The sequence below is a fragment of the Peromyscus eremicus genome, chromosome 11 (genome assembly GCF_949786415.1).
Source record: "Peromyscus eremicus chromosome 11, PerEre_H2_v1, whole genome shotgun sequence".
NCBI lineage: Eukaryota > Metazoa > Chordata > Mammalia > Rodentia > Cricetidae > Peromyscus > Peromyscus eremicus.
Genome location: NC_081427.1, coordinates 55,811,224 through 55,831,313, shown reverse-complemented (window position 1 = coordinate 55,831,313; position 20,090 = coordinate 55,811,224). Strand labels below are relative to the sequence as shown.

The window sequence follows — 20,090 nt, the reverse complement described above, 5'->3', positions numbered from 1 at the left end:
GAAAACCAACTGAGGTATACACAAAGATATTTCAGGGACCGCATGAACCCTTCACTGATTTTTTACAAAGACTGAACACAGCTATAACAAGAGCTGTATCAGATAAAGAATTAAGAAAAGTATTAACTGAGTCCTTGGCATTCGACAATGCTAATGCAGAATGCAGAAGAATACTTACACCATTAAAGATCAGATCAGCTCCTTTGGAAGAATGGATTCAGTATACTAATGGTGTTGAGTCTCGTAACTACAGTAATGAGGCTTGGATAGGAGAGACAAATCCCAGAGGTGAAAGAAGGCCCCGTGTTACCAAATGTTTTAAATGTGGTACACCAGGTCATATAAGTAAAAACTGTACATGGGGTACTCCTAGGAATAATACTCCTTTTAGGAATAGCCTAAACAGGAGACCCCAACCACCTCCCGGATTATGTAGAAGGTGTGGCAAAGGCCGACATTGGACCAGTGAGTGCAGATCAAAAATAGATATACGAGGTAACCCTTTACTGGCGGGAAACGCCTCAGGGGGCCTCTTGCAGGCCCCCAAATCAAATGTAGTACGAACATTCCCAGCCACTGTGGAAGAAATTCCTCTCCAGGACAACTGAATAAACCACTGCCTAATGTAAAAACCGATACTGCAATGGATGATAAAACAGCTCTGATGGATGGATCACAGTTTACAAAGAACACTATAAAACAAATATTTTGGCAGACTTCCATAAATGGTCAAAGACCAAAGCTTAGAATTCGAATTAATGGCCTGGTTATGGAGGGACTGGTAGACACAGGTGCAGATGTGACTATAATTACACCAAAATCATGGCATCCGAATTGGCCTCTTCAAGAGGTAGATGTCCAACTTTTAGGGATTGGCACCCTATCTCAGATAAAACAGAGTTCGAGATGGGTTGAATGCATAGGGCCAGAAGGACAGAGAGGAAGACTGAAGCCATATGTAGCAAATGTAGCAGTAAATCTTTGGGGCCGAGATCTGTTACAACAGTGGAATACCCAGATTAAAATTCCTACACTTTCAGAAAAAGAATACAGACCAATGCATGTTTCTAGGAATAATATCATCGCATGCTATAAAAATCAGGTACCAACCATTCAGGCTGTTCACAAACAGAGCACAACTGCTGTTGAACTCTCAGAAGTACCAACTGCCTTACCTTTAAAATGGCTAACTAATAAACCTGTCTGGGTTGGACAATGGCCTTTGACAAAAGAGAAGCTACAAGCTTTAGAACAGCTGGTTCAAGAGCAGTTAAATGCTCAACACATTGAAGAATCTACCAGCCCTTGGAATTCTCCTGTATTTGTTATTAAAAAAAAGTCTGGTAATTGGAGAATGCTGACAGATCTGAGAGCTATTAATAAAGTAATTCAGCCAATGGGCTCCCTACAGACTGGGATGCCCTTGCCCTCTCTGCTACCTAAAGAATGGCCTATAATAGTTATTGACTTAAAAGACTGTTTCTTTACCATACCCTTACAAGAAAATGATAGAGAAAAATTTGCCTTCACAGTACCTAATTATAACAATTCTCAGCCAGTCAAGAGATATCAATGGAAGGTCCTCCCACAGGGAATGTTAAACAGCCCTACTTTGTGCCAATACTTTGTGCAGAAACCATTGGAGATAATTCGTGTAAAGTTTCCACAATCCATAATTTATCACTATATGGATGATATCCTATTAGCTGATCCAAAGTTAGATACATTAGAAAGCATGTTTGAAGAAGTAAAAAAAGTTTTGCCTCACTGGGGACTGCAACTTGCTCCTGAAAAAATACAAAGAGGAGATTCTATTAACTACTTAGGATATAAGATAGAGCTACAAAAAATTAGACCCCAAAAGGTACAGCTAAGGAGAGATCGATTGAAGACTCTTAATGATTTTCAAAAGTTATTAGGAAGCATTTCCAACTTACTGGGTATCATGGGAATACCCAAAGATGGACTACGAAATTTGGCTAATACTCTAGAAGGGGACAAAGAATTAAATAGTCCAAGAGAATTATCAGCCGAAGCTGAGAAGGAATTGGCTCTAGTAGAAAAGACAATTCGAGAAGCACATGTGGATCGTGTGGATCCAGAACTTAAATGTATTCTTGTCATATTCCCCTCCAGACATTCCCCAACAGGTATTTTGATGCAGAGGGAAGATATTATATTGGAATGGATATTCCTACCACGTAAACCAAATAAGAAATTAAAGACTTATATAGAAAAGATCTCTGATTTGATTCAAAAAGGTAAACTAAGACTTCGCCAGTTGACAGGAATGGACCCAGCAGAAATTGTAGTACCTTTAACTAATGAAGAAATTTCATCACTATGGAAAGATAATGAATACTGGCAGAGAGCCTGCAGTAACTTTTTGGGAGAGATTAACAACCACTATCCCAAAAGCAAGAGAATAGAATTTATAAAGAAAACCGAATGGGTCCTTCCTCACATTGTACGACAAAAGCCAATTTCTGGAGTCCTCACATTCTATACTGATGCAAATAAATCAGGGAAAGCAGGATATAAATCAGGAGACTTAAGTAAAGTGGTACAAAGTCCATACAGCTCTGTACAAAAGGCAGAACTGTATGCCATTCTTATGGTACTGATGGACTTCACAGAACCCCTCAATATAGTCACTGACTCTCAATATGCAGAGAGAGTTGTTTTACATATTGAAACTGCTGAATTTATTCCTGATAATACAGAATTAACTTCATTATTCATACAATTGCAGGAAATCATCAGAAAAAGGGAACATCCTACATATATATAACACATATCAGATCCCATACAGGTCTGCCAGGACCTCTAGCACAAGGTAATGATGAGATTGATCAGTTACTAATAGGTAATGTGCTAGAAGCTTCAGAATTTCATAAGAAATACCATGCAAATAGCAAAGGTTTGAAGAAGGATTTCTCCATCACTTGGCAACAGGCAAAGGATATTGTGAAAAAATGTCCTACTTGTTCCATCTATAACCAACTTCCATTACCTGCAGGGAGCAATCCAAAAGGTATACAAAGAAATGAAATTTGGCAGATGGATGTGTTTCATTTTGCAGAATTTGGAAGATTAAAGTATGTACATCATACCATTGACACCTATTCAGGATTTCAATGGGCAACTCCTATGAGTTCTGAAAAGGCTGATTCTGTGATTACACACCTATTAGAAGTTATGGCCATCATGGGGATACCTGTACAAATTAAGACAGACAATGCTCCAGCATATGTCTCCAATAAAATGAGACAATTCTTTGCTTATTACAATATAAAGCATGTTACAGGCATACCACACAATCCCACAGGCCAAGCAGTCATAGAAAGATCCAATCGAACTTTAAAGGATATGCTAAATAAACAGCAACAGGTAACAATGACTCCTAGAAATAGATTGCATAGTGCTTTATTAACCTTGAATTTTCTCAATGCCGATGAGAAAGGAACAACAGCTGCAGAGAGACATTGGACGACAGACAAAACTCCCGAGCTAAACCAACCGGTTTATTTCAAGGATGTGCTGACCTCAGAATGGAAACCTGGATATGTTCTACGTTGGGGAAGGGGTTTTGCCTTTGTTTCTGCAGGAGAAGAAAAGCTATGGATACCAACAAAATTAATAAAAATTCGATTTGAACAGGAAAAACCCCTTGATGAGGTGAAGTAAAAGATCATCCACCAATGTGACATCTCTACAAGTTGTAAGAAAAATTTAACAATCAAGGTTGGGGTAGGGTTCTGTTTTTGTCTTTCCAGGATAATAGAAATACCCATCTTCCAAAAATCATAAGGCCTTGGATATCCGGATGTTTACAGCAGAAAGAAAGAATCTATTGGTACCAATCTACACACGGTAAAATCTCACTGTCTAACATCTATCTCTCTATCAATATAGAAAAGTTGTGGTCCCAATTCAATTATAAGCCAAGCTGGCTTTGGAGATGGAATTGGCTCACTCCTTCTCTAAACCCAAGCACATTGCTAAAAGAAAAGTTTGAGAGATTCTTCAGTACCATATCAGAAGAGCCCTCTGGTGTGGGACAGAAGGAAACCAATAAAAAGGGACCATTGTCTTCTAGATTCTAATTCTCTCCATGCTTACTCTTGATTTCTCAGAATCCTTTTTTACATGCTATGTCCTCTTTAAATCCAAATCTTCCATTTTGATAACAAATAGGTTTTTCTAATAGCAATCTCAGAAGTCTCCAGAAGGAAGATGGGGCCCCAACAACAACTCTACCCAATCCAGAATGATGCCATGGTAATCATCATCATACTACACTTCTTACCAGAATTTCAGACAATCTTACCCATTACTCTAAGACTTGCTGCAGAACCTACAGTTAGTCTAACTGAAATTTAACTATCTGCGCTTTCTCACAGTACCCAACAGAGATAACATCACCCCCTAAACAGCAGGAAGCAATTCTAAGAAAACGACGCCCCTTCTCCCTTAGGTTTCATAATTCTCAGGGTTATGGATGATGGTTATAGGGTTGGGGGTGGAAGGAAATATTAAACTCAGTACTCCCAAAAAAAAAAAAAAGGAAAAGAAGAAATGGAATGGATACGTATAAGACATTATGGTAGATTATTGTGTATACTAGTAAACAAATTTAGTAAAATAGCAGCCTTAAATAATTTGCACTGTAATTTGCACTGTTATGGATTCTTATATGTTGATACAAATGTAAACTATTTTTATATTCCTGTTTAAGATAATTTGTATATTGATACAAATACAAAACTATACTTGGTATAATGTACATATATTTCTACTCTTATTTGAAATGTTTGTATATTGATACAAATGTAAATTTATATCTGTCATACTTTATGTATGTTCTACTTCTGTTTAGGATATTCGGTATATTGATATATATTTAAGATTATTGTCATATTGCATATCCCACTACATACTCCTACCTCTGTTATAAATATTGATATATATTTAAGATTATTGTCATATTGTATATCACACTATACACTCCTACCTCTGTTATAACATCTTGTGTATTGTCACAACTTTGAAGTCATCGTTCTTTACCATACACTTGCTTATAGACTGTCTACCTTGTTTACGTGAAGCCTTAGTCCTTAGGTTATTTCAGTAGATAAGACTTGTAGATTTATAGTCACCTATGCTTGTTATCTCTATAGTTACGTTAGTCAGGTTATACAGATTTACAGATACATAGGTCAGATGGACAGGTAATCTTCAAACACTTCATAGACCTAGAGAATATGGCATTTAAATAACTTAGAATTCTGTTGATGCGAGACACAATTGCTCCTGGCTGCACCAATTTGATCCCGAGAGAATGTTGGGCTTCTAGACATTTCCATTTGGAAGTTTGTCTTCTTGGCACAAAATGGCCTACTGGGCAAAGAACTGCCCTTGCCTCGACAGCTGACAGTACAAATGCAATGCTATCCTTTCTGGACAAGCGGGTCACAAGGAAAGCGACCACTGTACTCTGCCAAGACAGGGTAAGATGGTCTTTCAGAATTCCTGCTTCTGAAAATGGTCTGTCAGATACTTTAGGCCTGTAGCCAATTTGAATGCACCAACAATGCTGAGAAACATTAGGTGATTGTCCAGGCTGCCAGCTGTCTCGGTCTACTCTCGCAAGATTCCCGAAAGTTGCTTGCATCCATCTACCATTTCTCAGGTACCATTATATTCCTTCTCAGGTCTTTGATGGGATTGAAGACTAGCAGTTATAGTTACAACTTAGTAGATAGAACATATTAAGTATTAGATTCAGGTTCTTTAGGGTAGGACACCTTTTGGAATGATCTTTGTAACATGCCATTTATCTATGCTCTATACTTCTCTGGATTTTAATATGTGTTTCTTGCTTGATATTGTTTGCATTGGAAGTAGTTCCATCTTATCTAGGTCATTATCCCTCATTATTCCTGGACAATATTTGATAACCATTCCTTTGTATATAGTCTTGTATTAGGTTAGAACTTTCTTATTTAGACAAAAAGGGGGAGATGTAGTGGGTAGCCATTCCAGCTTTGTTCTGGAAGTTCCAACCCCCATTGAGACTTCGGCAACTGTCACGCCTACAAGGCGGGGCCAAGGGAGGCGCCTGGGGACCCGAGATCCGGATCGGCGAACGCTCTCTTGGTTCCAGGACGCTGGATGGTGGAGGTAGACAGAGGAGAGCTCCAGAGAACACCGCTGGACTGCGATACACCTTCCCCAGACCCCGCGACCTACCTATCCCTTAATTTGTAAGTTACGCCATTAAATAAATCTCCTTTTAACTACGTGGAGTGGCCTAAATAATTTCACCAATAATTGGTACTATCACCACCTAGATAATTATTTCAGTCATGAAAATTGGGTTACCAACACAGCTATATTATTAATATGTTATATTTAGTTCATCTCTTCTCTAGATTTGTTTGTTTGGTTTTGTGAGACAAAGTCTTGGTATGTAGCATAGGCTTGGCCACTAACTAACAATCCCCCAGATAGCCTCTTGAGGAGCAGCATTAGAGCACCATGCAGCTTAGTTTTTAGACTGCCACGGTTCATAGATTACCACCTCTATTTCACAAGTTAACATCTTTATTTTAAAGTTTGCAAAATCATGGTTCTTACAAAATCCCTCAACTTTAACTAACTGGTCATAGTTTTTGGAGGTGTTATTTTATAATATTTTATAATTTTATAAAGAACAGTTAAATTCACTACTTAACGCAAAGTGCATCTTTATTACTAGATTATTATAGAATATGGAGCACACAGGTTTTGTTATAGACTGAACTGGGCTCCCCAAAACTCATCTTTGAAGTATACAGCATGTCTCTATATGTTGATCGGTAAAATAGCAAACATTTTATTTCCAACATCTCTAAGAGTTTTGGCTTCTGGATATCGGTAGTGGAAATACAAGGCACAAGAAGGCTTTGGGATTGTTGTTTGGTCTAGTTCCTACCAGAGATAGGTGAGGTGGAAGAATTAGAAGAAAGAATTGAGGAAATATTCAAGTGGGATAAGAATGAACTCTGAAATATGGATGCTTGGGCTCAAAACCAAATATATCTTTACTATGACTTTTGGAAAATTATTTAACTTTTCTGTAATTAAATTTCTTCAACTGAAATATTAGAAATAGAAGGTAATAATAAACTCTACAGAACTGATGTTAGGCAAAATAAGACAGTAGATAACACAAATGGGAAATGCTAAGAATCACTGGTTGAATTAAAAGCATAGTGGCTTGGATGCCTTATCTATAGAAGACATTTTTATAGTGGCTTGGATGCCTTATCTATAGAAGACATTTTTATTTATATAGTGACTTGGATGCCTTATCTATAGAATACACTTTTATTTATATAATGATTTGGAAGCCTTATCTATAGAAGACATTATTTTATAGTGGCTTGGATGCCTTATCTATACAACACACTTTTTTTTATAGTGGCTTGGATGCCATATCTATAAAACACATTTTTTTATAGAGTGGCTTGGATGTCTTATCTATAGAACACATCTTTTTTATAGTGGCTTGGATGCCTTATCTATAGAATACATTTTTATTTATATAGTGGCTTGGATGCCTTATCTATAGAATACATTTTTATTTATATAGTGGCTTGGATGCCTTATCTATAGAATACATTTTTATTTATATAGTGGCTTGGATGCCTTATCTATAGAAGACATTTTTTATAGTGGCTTGGATGCCTTATCTATACAAAATATTTTTTATATTGGCTTGGATGCCTTATCTATAGAACACATTTTTTAGATAGTGGCTTGGATGCCTTATCTATAGAATACATTTTTTACAGTGGCTTAGATGCCTTATCTATAGAACATATTTTTATACATTCCTTCTCAATGATATATTAAAAATCACAGAAAAAGGTTTATATGGATTTGGAAGTGAATGAGACTTTGGTTCAAATCTTCACTGCCACTTAGTAGCCATGAGACATTGGGTAAGTTACTCAGCCTCCCCATGCATCAGTTCATTATTCTTTATGGGACAATAGGACCAACAATGCTCCACTTACATGACTTTTAAGAAAAAAGTCACATATTTAAGGTGTCTGGCTAATGTAAATAATAATGTAAGAATATAATTGCTTTACCAGTTAAGTACATTCATAATTCAAATCTTCATACTTCATTTCATGTATAAGTATCTTTATCTTTAGTGACTGAACATTTTCTTGTGAATTTGTGCATATGCACTAACAGGTTTGTGTGTGTGTGTGTGTGTGTGTGTGTGTGTGTGAGAGAGAGAGAGAGAGAGAGAGAGAGAGAGAGAGAGAGAGAGAGTGTGTGTGTGTGTGTGTGTGTGTGTGTGTGCATATAAGATTGTGGAGAATCAAGGACAATGTGATGATACATTGTATACCCCAATAAAGCTTACCTGGGGATCAGAGGACAGAGTCAGCCACTAAATTAGACATAAAGGTCAAGCAGTGGTGGCACACACCCTTAATCCTATCACTCGGAGGCAGAGATCTGTCTGGATCTCTGTGAGTTCAAGGCTACAATGGGCTACATAAGAGAAACAGAACTAGGTAGTGTTGACACCTGTCTTTAATCCCAGGAAGTAATATGGCAGGACACAGAAAGGTATATAAGATGTGAGCAAACAGGAACTCACTCTCTTGAGGCTGAGGATTTTGTAGAGGTAATCTAGTGGTTGGCTGTTCTGCTTCTCTGATCTTTCAGCTTTTACCCCAATATCTGGCTCTGGGTTTTTTATTAGAAGACCTTTAAAGATTTGTGTTACATCTGGCACCCAACGTTTTGTGGCACAAATTCACACACAAAAAAAAAACCTGCTTGCCTGTGGCCTTGCAGGCCCCAGCTCAGTCCTGAGCTGCATGCAGCTGGAGTCTCCACCCCATGTGGGCAGGAGTCCCTAACCAGCTGGATCCAGATGGCTGGCTCTTTCACTTCTGTCCTGGTGGGTCGTGGTCTCTCCCTGGATCTCCATCTGGGGCTGCTACCACACTAGGTAGCTAGCTGCCTTGAAAACCCACTTGGGCTTCTACTGTCCTACACAGTTGGCAGAGTTAGTGAGTCAATTAAGATTTCTTAAAGAGCCGGGCGGTGGTGGCACACGCCTTTAATCCCAGCACTTGGGAGGCAGAGCCAGGCGGATCTCTGTGAGTTCGAGGCCAGCCTGGGCTACCAAGTGAGTTCCAGGAAAGGCGCAAAGCTACACAGAGAAACCCTGTCTCAAAAAAAAAAAAAAAAAAAGATTTCTTAAAGGGAGAAATTAGTTAAAAGAGAATTTTTTTCCCACATTAAAAAATGGAGCACATTTTTACAATGGAGGGTGTTTGGTCTCTGTTTCATAACACATTAGGTGATCTGAAAATGGAACAATTAAATGAGAGGATAATTAATGTTGATGGGATAGATGCAATGTTAATTATAAATATTATTTGTTTGATCATTTTTATTTTATCATTAAAGTTGGTTAATATGGGTGCCAAGATAAACGTTTTAGAAAAACTTGTTAAAACAGATCAAAGAGAAAGTCAGACCCAGACAGAGAAATTTAAAGGTGAACCAATCTCAGCATTACATTATACACTTACAAAGAAACAGCCTAAGGCTTTTAAACAGCCAACCTTAATCTATCCAGTAACCATACAGGAACTGCCAAATGCTTAAGGCTGTGTATGAGCTGATTGGATTCCTGTGCAAACATTAGATTTGAGGAGATTCAAAGAAGCTATAGTGTCATATGGTGTGCATTTTCCAATCATGAAGCAAATGTTAAAATCGTGGTCAACTTGTAATAAAATTATCCCTCAAGACTGGAAATATTTGGTTACAGCAGTCTTAGAGGCTGATCAACAGTTACAATGGAGGACCTGATGGAAAGATGAGGCTAAGACCATTAAACAATGATGTAGGGCTAGAGGTATGCAAATTTCCCAAGATCAACTTATTGGAGAAGGGGATTATGCTGATATACAAAGACAATCTTTATATGATGACCACACCCTAATTTTATGCTGAATGGCCACCTTGAATGCTTAGGACAGAATTGAAGAAGTAGGAAAGAAAACTGAGTCATTTACAAATGTTATACAGGGCCCAAAAGAAATCTTCACTGATTTCTTACAAAGGTGTCTTCAGTAGTAAATAGAATGATACCAAATTCAGATGCTGGACAGATAATAATTAAACCTCTGGCTTTTGAAAATGCTAATGCACAATGCAAAAGGGTAATTAGGCCACTAAAGGCAAGATCAGCACCCCTGGAGGAATGAATCCAAGATACACTATTGAATCTCATGACCATGATGATACTTGGATAGGAAAGGTGATTTCCAGAAGTTTGAAAAAAAAAATAGTAATGTCAGATGTTTCAATTGTGGTAAACAAAGTCACCTGAAAAGGGACTGTAAACAAGGTGTTCCTAGAAACAATGATTTTTTCAAGGAATAATGGCAACAGAATGCCCCTCCCTTCTGGATTATGCAGGTGTGGTAAAGGCAAACATTGAACTAACAAACGTAGAACAAGGGACAGACAAGGTAATCCTTTGCCTTTACCATTGGGAAACTCCCTGAGGGAACTCTTGTAGGCCCCCATGACAAATTCAGTTCAGTCTTTTCTTGCCATCATAGAGCTATTAAAGAATCTAGGGGTTGGGGATTTAGCTCAGTGGTAGAGCGCCCCTGGGTTCGGTCCTCAGCTCTGAAAAAAAAAAAAAAAAGAAAAGAAAAAAGAATCTAATGCCTATTGTAAAAAAAACATACAACTCTGGATAATAGAACAGCTTTAGAAAATAAAATAAAAATTTAAGGAGAAACCATAAATCAAAACTGATAAAGATTAGATTTGGAAACTCCCCAAAGTTAGGGTTGGGGAAGTGTTTTGTTTTTGTCTTTCAGGAGAATGAAGGCTAAGGAATCTGAAGAACATTGGACAAATGAGACATCTGAAGGAAAAGGACAAGTCATCCATAAAAAATGTCCCAAGGAAAAGAGTTGGCCTACTGGTATATCACATATCTAATAGGATAAAATTTCATTAAGTCTTCCTAAATGTTTGTTTCTGATGTTCTCTACAGACATTTAACACAAATGATCTTTATGTAGTTTAGTTAAAATTAAAGCTGGTTTTGGAGTTTGAGCATGGCTCTCTCCTTCTCTAAACTCAAGCATGCTTGTTAAAAGAAAACACAAAATCTCTGTATCATGTCAGAAAAGCCACCTGATACGGGACAGAAGAAAAACCAAAATTAAGAGACTATTCTATTGTCACTAATCTCATAATTCTTTGGTTTTATTTTGACTCTTTAAAACTTTTCTTAAGGTATAAATTTTATATCAAAATTTATACTATTTATATATACATATATTTTAAACTTTTGTCATGATGTTAATGGTCACATAGAGTACTAACTAATTCTAGAAAAAAGGCTTCATCTAGCTTCCTGTACATGATTTTGGGTTTGAGTCTCTATCAGTTTTCTGCAGGGAACCATGACCACACCTAATAGAGACTTTGAAGTCTCCAAAAAGATGATGGGGCCCCACAACAATGATTCCATCAGGAGGATGATAATATCACTAAAATGACAAATACCACCCAAAGATCAGTTTGGGACTACAAACTGCTCAAGACAATTTCAAGATGGCTAACTGAGATGATCCAGCCTCACAGACTACTTGAGCAAGGATTTGAAACAAGCCCTGCACTTTCCCATTATGCAGAGACTGGACAACAAATGATACCTTTCCCAGGACTTGACAATTAAACCCCCAAATTTTCTTTTCAGGATCCCCTAAAGATGCCATCATCCCCAGATAGCAGGAAGTAATTTTAAGAAAACTACACCCACATTCCCAAGAAGTGGGGTGGGTGGTTTTGGGTCTTTCAGTGGGTTATGGATAATTGTTATTGTTTAGGGTTGTTACAAGTTGTTAATAATGGTCAGGAAAAAAAGATAAACAAGGAGATTAGATTCAGGGTTCTTGTTTGAAAAAAAAAGAGGACATAGATAAGTGTTAGATTAGTGAACTACTCTGAAAAAAAATATAGAAATGGTGGATAAAGGGTAGATTTTTGAATCTACTCTGAAAAAAGAAAGAATGATATGATAAGATAAAAAGGTAGATTATTGAATCTACTTTTAAAAAGCCACTACTAGTTTTAATTATTTTACATTTGATTGGATTTTTGTATATTATATACAAATTATGTATATTGATAGAAATTTGAGATTGATTTTGTTAGAAAATACTGTGTATATATTTCTAATCTGGTTCAAGATATTGTACCTATAGAGCTCATTTAACAGTGTAATGTAATTTTCTAGTCCTTGAAAGTTATTATTAACAACTAACTAGGATATAAGGAATGCAAGTTAATAGTCATTACAATCAAACTTGTAGTCATATTAGGTATGTTTTCAAGGTTAAACAGAAACATAATTTAGATAGGTCATCTTCAACCACTTCAGAGATCTATAAAATATGGCATTTAAGATGTTTTAATAACATAGATTTTTTTTCTCTGTTATGACTATGAGACATGTCTGCTCCTGGCAGCACCAATCTACTTCAGAGAAGATGATGGGCATTGAAGAAACTCCTTATGGAGTTTACTTTCTTTGTGACAAACGTTAGCCACTGGGCTAGAAAGTGCACTTTTCTCGACTGCTGACAGTATGCTGTCCAAATTGGACAAGTAGGACACAAAATAAAGGACTGCTGCACCTTGCAAAGACAAGGTAGAAAAGCTCTTTAGAAAATCCTGCTTCACAGATGAGTCTGTCAGATATGCTAGGCCTGCAGGCTGAAGATAGATGCCCCAACGTTGCAGAGAAATCTTGGGTGACTGTCCAGGCAGCCAGCTGTTTCTGTCATTTCTCACATTTTTTTTGGAAGTCACTTGTTTGCACTTCCTGTTTACTTAGGTAATATTATTTCCTTCTCGGAAACTGAGGGAGTTGAAGATTAGATAATCATAGTTATATTTTTCCTTGTTAACAAATTCAGAAAAGAAACTCACTGAAGAAGTATAAAGTATATAAGTTTGAAAGACATCAAAAGATAGTTTTGTGTTGGTAATGCAAATTAGGATAGAAGGTGAATTAGGAACAATTCTTTGGATTCACAAAGATAGAATAGATAATAGATTATTTTCTCTGAATTTGTCAAATGCAAATGGACTAGACATTGTTGATGTATTTATTGCCTTATATATTGTATATACTTACTGTACTTATTGTATGTAGTTTTTCTTATATTAATTATAACCTTCTTTTATTATTTTAGACAAAAAAGGGGAAATGTGGTGATATATTGTGTACCCCAATGGAGTTTACCTGGGGATCAGAGGACAGAGTCAGCCACTAAATTAGACATAAAGGTCAAGCAGTGGTGGCACACACCCTTAATCCTATCACTCGGAGGCAGAGATCTGTCTGGATCTCTGTGAGTTCAAGGCCACAATGGGCTACATAAGAGAAATAGAATTAAGTGGTATTGACACACGTCTTTAATCCCAGGAAGTAATACGGCAGGACACAGAAAGGTATATAAGGTGTGAGGAGACAGGAACTCACTCTCTTGAGGCTGAGGATTTTGTAGAGGTAATCTAGTGGCTGGCTGTTCTGCTTCTCTGATCTTTCAGCTTTTACCCCAATATCTGGCTCTGGGTTTTTTATTAGAAGAGTTTTTAAGATTTGTGGTACAGGGCAACTTTGAGTATTTTCTTAAATTGCTTTCTACTTTGTTTTTAAGGACAAGGAAGGTCTTTCACAGAGCCTGGGACCCCATCATTTCAATTGGGCTGGCAGGCTAGTGAGCTCTAGAGATCCACATGTCTCTAGCCAGCCAGCTCTGGAATTACAGATGTGTATCACCTTGCCTGGCTCTTACATGGATATTAGGCATCTGAACTTGGGTTCTCTAGCTTGAGCAGCAGGAACTTCACTGACAGAGCCACCTTCCCAGCCCCAAATCAAATCACAAGTTCTCAACCAATTCAACAAGCTACTATCATATTTATTTGGGAGAGAAGATATGAAAAACATCCAAATGAAAAAGAACATCAGGAAAATTTCTTAACTGAATATTCAAAAGCTAAACGGTAATTAAGTCAGTAAAGTATTGGTATAGATATAAATATATCAATGAAAAAGAATGAATAGCAGGCTATATATGAGGCTTTTATATACTATAAAGGTAGCATATTTGTATAAGAGAAAGAATAGACTGTTTAATAAAATGCTGGGCCCAAATGCCCATTTGCAAATAAACGAACAAAAAACCAACAACAATTCATTTCCTACCTCATTCCACATACTAAAATAAATCCCATGGTATACAGGTCTAAAAAATAGAGCTCATGAAAACAAAGAATACAACATAAGGATTAGAGAAGGCCCTATGTAAAACAGACATCTGGAAAGCTATCAGTTTTTATTATGAAATAAAGAAGGCTTGTGTACTTCATTCTTGAATTGATATTCTTTCCACTAACAGTAATGATGCAAATCATACTCTCTAATGTGGCACTCCAGTCATTATACAAAAATCTTCCTGCACTTAAAATATTTTAGCCTTTAGTAGAATGGACCGATGCAGCAAGGCAATTTCTCATACATTAATACTGAATATAATGAAGCAATTTTCAACCAGACAAGTGGGAGCTGGGTGTTGGTGGTCACAATTATTCAAAACCTAAGTGAGACATAAAATATAATAGAAGGTTCAATTTCAGAATCAAACATAACGCTGTTTCTGTGATTCTAAATTGCACTGTGAAGTGAATTTCTCAATACTTTTACTTAACTAACATTTTATTTAAGAGCAATGATTCTAAAACCTAGAACAAGAATTAGAAGGTCTTAGCCTCATTAGGTTGACTAAGCAAAGCAGACCATTCCAAATGCATACTCTTGGTCATTCACAAAGTGGCTCTCTCTCTCTCTCTCTCTCCCCCTCTCTCTCTCCCCTCTCTCTCTCTCTCTCCCTCCCTCCCTCTCTCCCTCTCTCTCTCTCTGTTGAATAACCTTGGGTTATGTTTTAACACCTTGACAAGGTATTCTTAAAAGCTTTATCTCAAGGTTTTATTCATTTGAATGTCTTCAATTATGCACTGTCACGATTTTACAATAGAAAATGATATGCACCTGACACACGGCAGATTTAGAATCTATTGCACTTAGTGTCAATGTACAGAAATGAAAGATATCACAAGTACTTCTAAGAACCACTTCCTATCAATATGCGGAGTATAGGCCTCTCCCATTACTCCCAGAGTTTTTTGGGTTTTTTTTTTTTTTTCCTTCTCTAGACATTGTGCCTTATCACTCACACTCAAAATATCCTCTTACTTTCTCTCCCAACTGGGTAGCAAGCAGAAATTCTTTTTACTACTTATAAGGAATTTCAGAGTTAGAAATGATCAGAAAATTGATAGCCACCTATTGTCTCTTTCCTTATTATTCAATAAAACTTGCGTTTCGACCTTTATGATAGAAAGTTTCTATCCTACCTTTCCTGTCTTAAGGGAGGACAAGACTCGTTTACAACTAAGAAAACTTCAGGATATAATCTGATCCTTATTTCACTTTTTTTTTATAAAAACCTCTTTGAACGTTATTTGTTCTCTGACCACCTCAGCATTACTTTCCACAAAATAAAAATTCTATAAATGTAAAAATGCAAAACGCTAACGAAAATAGTCTGAAGGAATTCTTCCTTCAACAGCAGTAAACCTCAAGTATGAAGTCTGATTCCTAAAGACACAGACAATAGTCCTTCGGGGTTAGCAGTGGCGGCTTTAGAGAGAAAAAAAATTCCAGTTTGTGACCAGAGAGGTCCCAAACTCCTAACCTCCAGCCCATAGCGAAGCGGCCAAGCCCCGGACATGCTTGTCCAGGCAAGTCGCAAAGATGTTCCCGGGCTTTCCGGAAAGCAGCTACGCACAACCCGACATCCTCACCTGAGGCTTCTCACGTCCTGGTTCGTAGGGACCGAGGGATCGTCATAAACACGGAAGGCAGACTCAGAAGCCCAGCTAGACCGAAGGGCCACACAGCTGTCAAAAGCAGCCCACTGGCCCTCTGAAGCTTTCCCCCAGGCAACCAGCCTTCCGCGCACCCCGGGACACCCACCAGTTGCCTAGGACTGAGACTACAACTCCCAGGAGGCTGCGCGGCGGACCCAGCGGCAGCCTTCCCAGAATGCAGCGCAGCGGCTTCCCTGTCAAGCTCTGTCCTCTCCCCGCCCCGCCTCCTTCCCTACCCGTCGTCACCCGGGAGGGCCGGAGGTAGGGAGCGTCGTGAGCCGCCGGGAGGGGCCCGGGGCGGGGTGGAGGGAGGATGGGAGGACGGAGGGGGAGGGAGCGGCGAGGGGAGGGAGGGTAAATAGTGGGCCCGGCAGGAAGATGGCGGCGGTAGCGGAGGTGTGAGCGGACCTGGGTCTCTGCCGTTGGCTTGGCTCTTCCCGTCTTCCTCCCCTCCTCCCTCCCTGACTGAGGTTGGCACCTCGGGGGCCGAGTTCAGGTGGCGGCGCCGGGCGCAGCGCAGGGGTCACGGCCACGGCGGCGGACGGCTGGAAGGGCAGGCTTTCTTCGCCGCTCGTCCTCCTTCCCCGGTCCGCTCGGTGTCAGGCGCGGCGGCGGCGGCGCGGCGGGCGCACTTCGTCCCTCTTCCTGTTCCCGCTCGTCCCGGAGCGGGCACTCTTGGCTGTGCCATCCCCCGACCCTTCACCCCAGGGACTGGGCGCCTGCACTGGCGCAGCTCGCGGAGCGGGGGCCGGTCTCCTGCTCGCCTGTCGCGCCTCCATGTCGGATAACCAGAGCTGGAACTCGTCGGGCTCCGAGGAGGATCCGGAGACGGAGTCCGGGCCGCCTGTAGAGCGCTGCGGGGTCCTCAGCAAGGTGAGCAGCCCGCGGGGGGCCGAGGACCCGCGGCCAGGACGACTCACCTGCCGCGAGGCGAGGGGAGCCGCGCCGCTCGCTCGGGACTTGGGGTGGGGCTGGACTGGAGGCACCCACTGTCCCGGGGCGGGGGCTGCGGAATGTGCCTGGGGTGCGGGGCCCGAAAGGTCCGCCTGGAACGAGTGCCTGGCCAAGGGTGGGATAGGAGGTGTTTAGGACTGTCCTCCCCCCACGTCGCCACCCCCAATCCCCAGGAGCTTGTCAGCTTTGGCCGAGGACCTTGGAAAGCGTGTATTTAATCCGCGATCCAGTTTGGAAGGCAAGGTGCATCTGGTAACTTGGAACCCAAGGCGGCAGCTGTCTGGGGTGTAGGAATCTGGGTTGGGCAACCGTGGTGTCTGTCTGAAGTACTGGACGCGAGGGCAGCTAAATGGACCTTTCAAACAATATTGTTTTGGAGGTCCTCACCAGAATAGGTTGAGGCGGGGTGGGGTGGGGTTCAGCTCTATCGGGTTTAGGCGAGCCAGTTGACTGGGTTTGGCCTTGAAATCTGAGATAGTAAACTTTGAAGTGTGAGTGATTCTTGAATGTAGAAAGTGTGTGCAGCACTTTTGTACTTTACCCCTTCTTATCCAAGTTCAGAAAAGAGCTATTGAATTGTCACGCTTGGATAATAAATATTAGTAGTAAGTTGGAACGTGTCAGAGTGAAGACTGACCCTTATAAAGTTCAGGGAAAGGAGCATTATTTAGTAATACGGTATTTGTGTATTGAGGAAAGACATTTCTGTTTTTTTCCCTTGTACTTTTAAAAGCTTCTTTTAATTTTTTTTTTTTAGCCTAGATAGCATTTATAGGGCTGGAAATGAGTGATCTTGTTAATAGTTTACAGATGTGTTATATTTTACACTTTTGTTGTGGGAAGACTCAGCCTTTTTGACTTCCCTGCCCTTTCCTGTTAAACTTTAAGAAATGCTTAGAGCTAGCAGTGCTTCCAGAGTTGGGGCTGGTCCCTTAACAAGCTGGTCATAAGATACCAAGTCATGTGCTATTGGCCATTAAGAAATCACTCTGCTTCTAGTGTTCTTGAACATCATTTCTGGAATTGTCTGAGATTAGACTATTACAGTGTCTTTAGCTGTAGAGAGAAAGCCTGGGACAGACTTAAGTATGTCAGATGCAAGGTTTCCAAGTGTTAAGTTTTATTTACAAAGAAGAAAATTATGTTATGTTTGATGCTGTGATCTTTCTTGAAATTTTAATGTAATGCTTTCAGTAAAGTGAAGCTCCCCAGTGTTTGTTTAGATATAATGTATCTTTATCATTTAAGAATCTGTATTGAACACTTAAGTTTGCATTTCCAAGTGGTTATGAAATGGGTTGTCTCTCCTGATTCTGATAGTTTCATTACTTCTCATTAGATGAGAAGCAACTGCCATATAAGTACGTTCAAATGTTTTATGAAACAAGCTATACTTTTGATTTGTTGTTGTTGTTTGCTTATTTGTTTGAGACAGGGTTTCTCTGTGTAGCTCTGGCTGCCCTGGAACTCTGTAGACCAGACTGGCCTTGAACTCACAGAGATCCGCCTGGCTCTGCCTCCCAGTGCTGGGATTAAAGGCATGCGCACCACCGCCCGGCGGAAACTTTTATTTTTGTATGGCTTTGTGTGTATGCATGTGTACACCTGCCTGGAGGCCAGAGATTTAAAGTAAAGTGTCTTTCTCAATCCTTCTCCACCTTGTTTTTTGAGGTGGGGTCTGAAAGTAAACCTAGAGATTGTAATTTAGCTAGCACAAAAGATCCTCCTGTGCCCTGGGGTTATAGGCATATGTTACTACTGTGCCTGGCATTCTTATGTGGGTGCTAGGGATCAAACTCAGGTCTTCATGTATACATAACAAGTACTTCACAGTCTGAGCCATCTGGCTAGCTTCTGTTTCTAGAAGGTGCTTTATTTAGTTTTGGACATTGCTAGAGAGCAAACCTAGTGGCATCATGCATGCTAGGCAAGTGTTCTACTGTCCTATAACTGCAGCCTCATCAAAGGAACTTTATACTGAATACATACACTCACACTGTGTTGATGCATGTTTTTAAGCTTAAAGTATGTGTCTTTTGTAATTTGAACCCTTTATAATTTACCTGATAATTTAAACATGAGCTAGTTTTCCACATCTGTTCTTTTTCTCCTGTTGAGTTATATAGATGAGTCCAAATTGTAATCCCGTTTTCTTTCTTGTTTCATAAAATGGGATGGGTCTGGAATTGAGAGGATAAAAATTTGATTCAAAAATATACCAGTCCAAAAGTTTTTTCCCTTTTAAATGGTAATCAGACATACCTATGAAACATATTTCTTAATCATGTCTGTTCCAAAAATCCTAGTTAAGTAGTAATTCCATGTAGTTATGACAAATAGGATGGAACATGTTGAGAAAGGTTCATACCTTGACACTTGGAAGCAACTAAGCCTGGATAAATGAAATCTTAGCCAACTTTTTCTCGGTCTCCCATCACCATGCACATGCTGGCTGCTTGTTTTCTTGCTTGAGACAAGGTCTATGTAGCTTTGGCTGGCCTAGAACTTGCTATTTAGACCAAGCTAACCTCAAACTCACAGAGATTCCTCTGCCTCTCCTGAATACTGGGCTTTAAGGTGTAGGCCACCACTTTTAGTTCTTTCTTTTGAGATAGAGCTTTGCTGTATAGGCCAGACTGGCCTCTAACTCTTGACCCACCTCCTAGAGCCTTGAAATACTGGGATTATAGGCATGAGCTAGCATACTTGGCTCTTTAAGTCCATCTCAAATGCTGTCCTTTCCATAAAGCCTTTGATTACATAAATGTTCAATGTCTCTTTCCATTGAATCCCTATATCATTCTGTACGGAACTTAGTTCTGACTCTTATTTTTTGTTGTTGTTGAATTTGTGGTTGCCAAACTTAGCAATATGAAGGAATCTTTGATTTTCCTTTAATATCTAGCATGCAACATTGCCTGCATTAAATAGATGAGTGGAAACAAATATAGTGGCAGAGAAAAGGCAAACCCTGCTTTCTTGGTGTAATAATAGCAAATAAAACATTTATTGAGTCCTGAAGCCTATGCCATTTGTTGGTTCCACTATAAGAAAATAATACAAATTGTAAGTACAGTCATTAG

General features: G+C 39.4%; 2 protein-coding genes across 6 annotated transcripts in view; one reads left to right on the top strand and one right to left on the bottom strand.

The window, feature by feature from the left end:
- Window positions 1–16,214, bottom strand: part of Polk (DNA polymerase kappa) — a 76,001-nt gene extending 59,787 nt beyond the window's left edge. The window contains exon 1 of one of the 4 annotated variants that reach the window (XM_059276280.1): window positions 15,988–16,214. The gene's annotated coding sequence lies outside the window, so the exon portion shown is untranslated. Of the gene's footprint in view, window positions 1–15,719; window positions 15,968–15,987 lie in introns of those variants that run through there. The other 3 variants (XM_059276281.1, XM_059276278.1, XM_059276279.1) reach the window with 3 other exon arrangements.
- A 307-nt stretch (window positions 16,215–16,521) lies between these two features.
- Cert1 (ceramide transporter 1) overlaps window positions 16,522–20,090 on the top strand; it is a 105,986-nt gene continuing 102,417 nt past the window's right edge. The window contains exon 1 of one of the 2 annotated variants that reach the window (XM_059276284.1): window positions 16,522–16,926. In XM_059276284.1, coding sequence (XP_059132267.1) covers window positions 16,831–16,926 — 96 coding nt within the window. In that variant the 5' untranslated portion in view covers window positions 16,522–16,830. The remainder of the gene's footprint in view (window positions 16,927–20,090) is intronic. The other variant, XM_059276283.1, reaches the window with a different exon arrangement.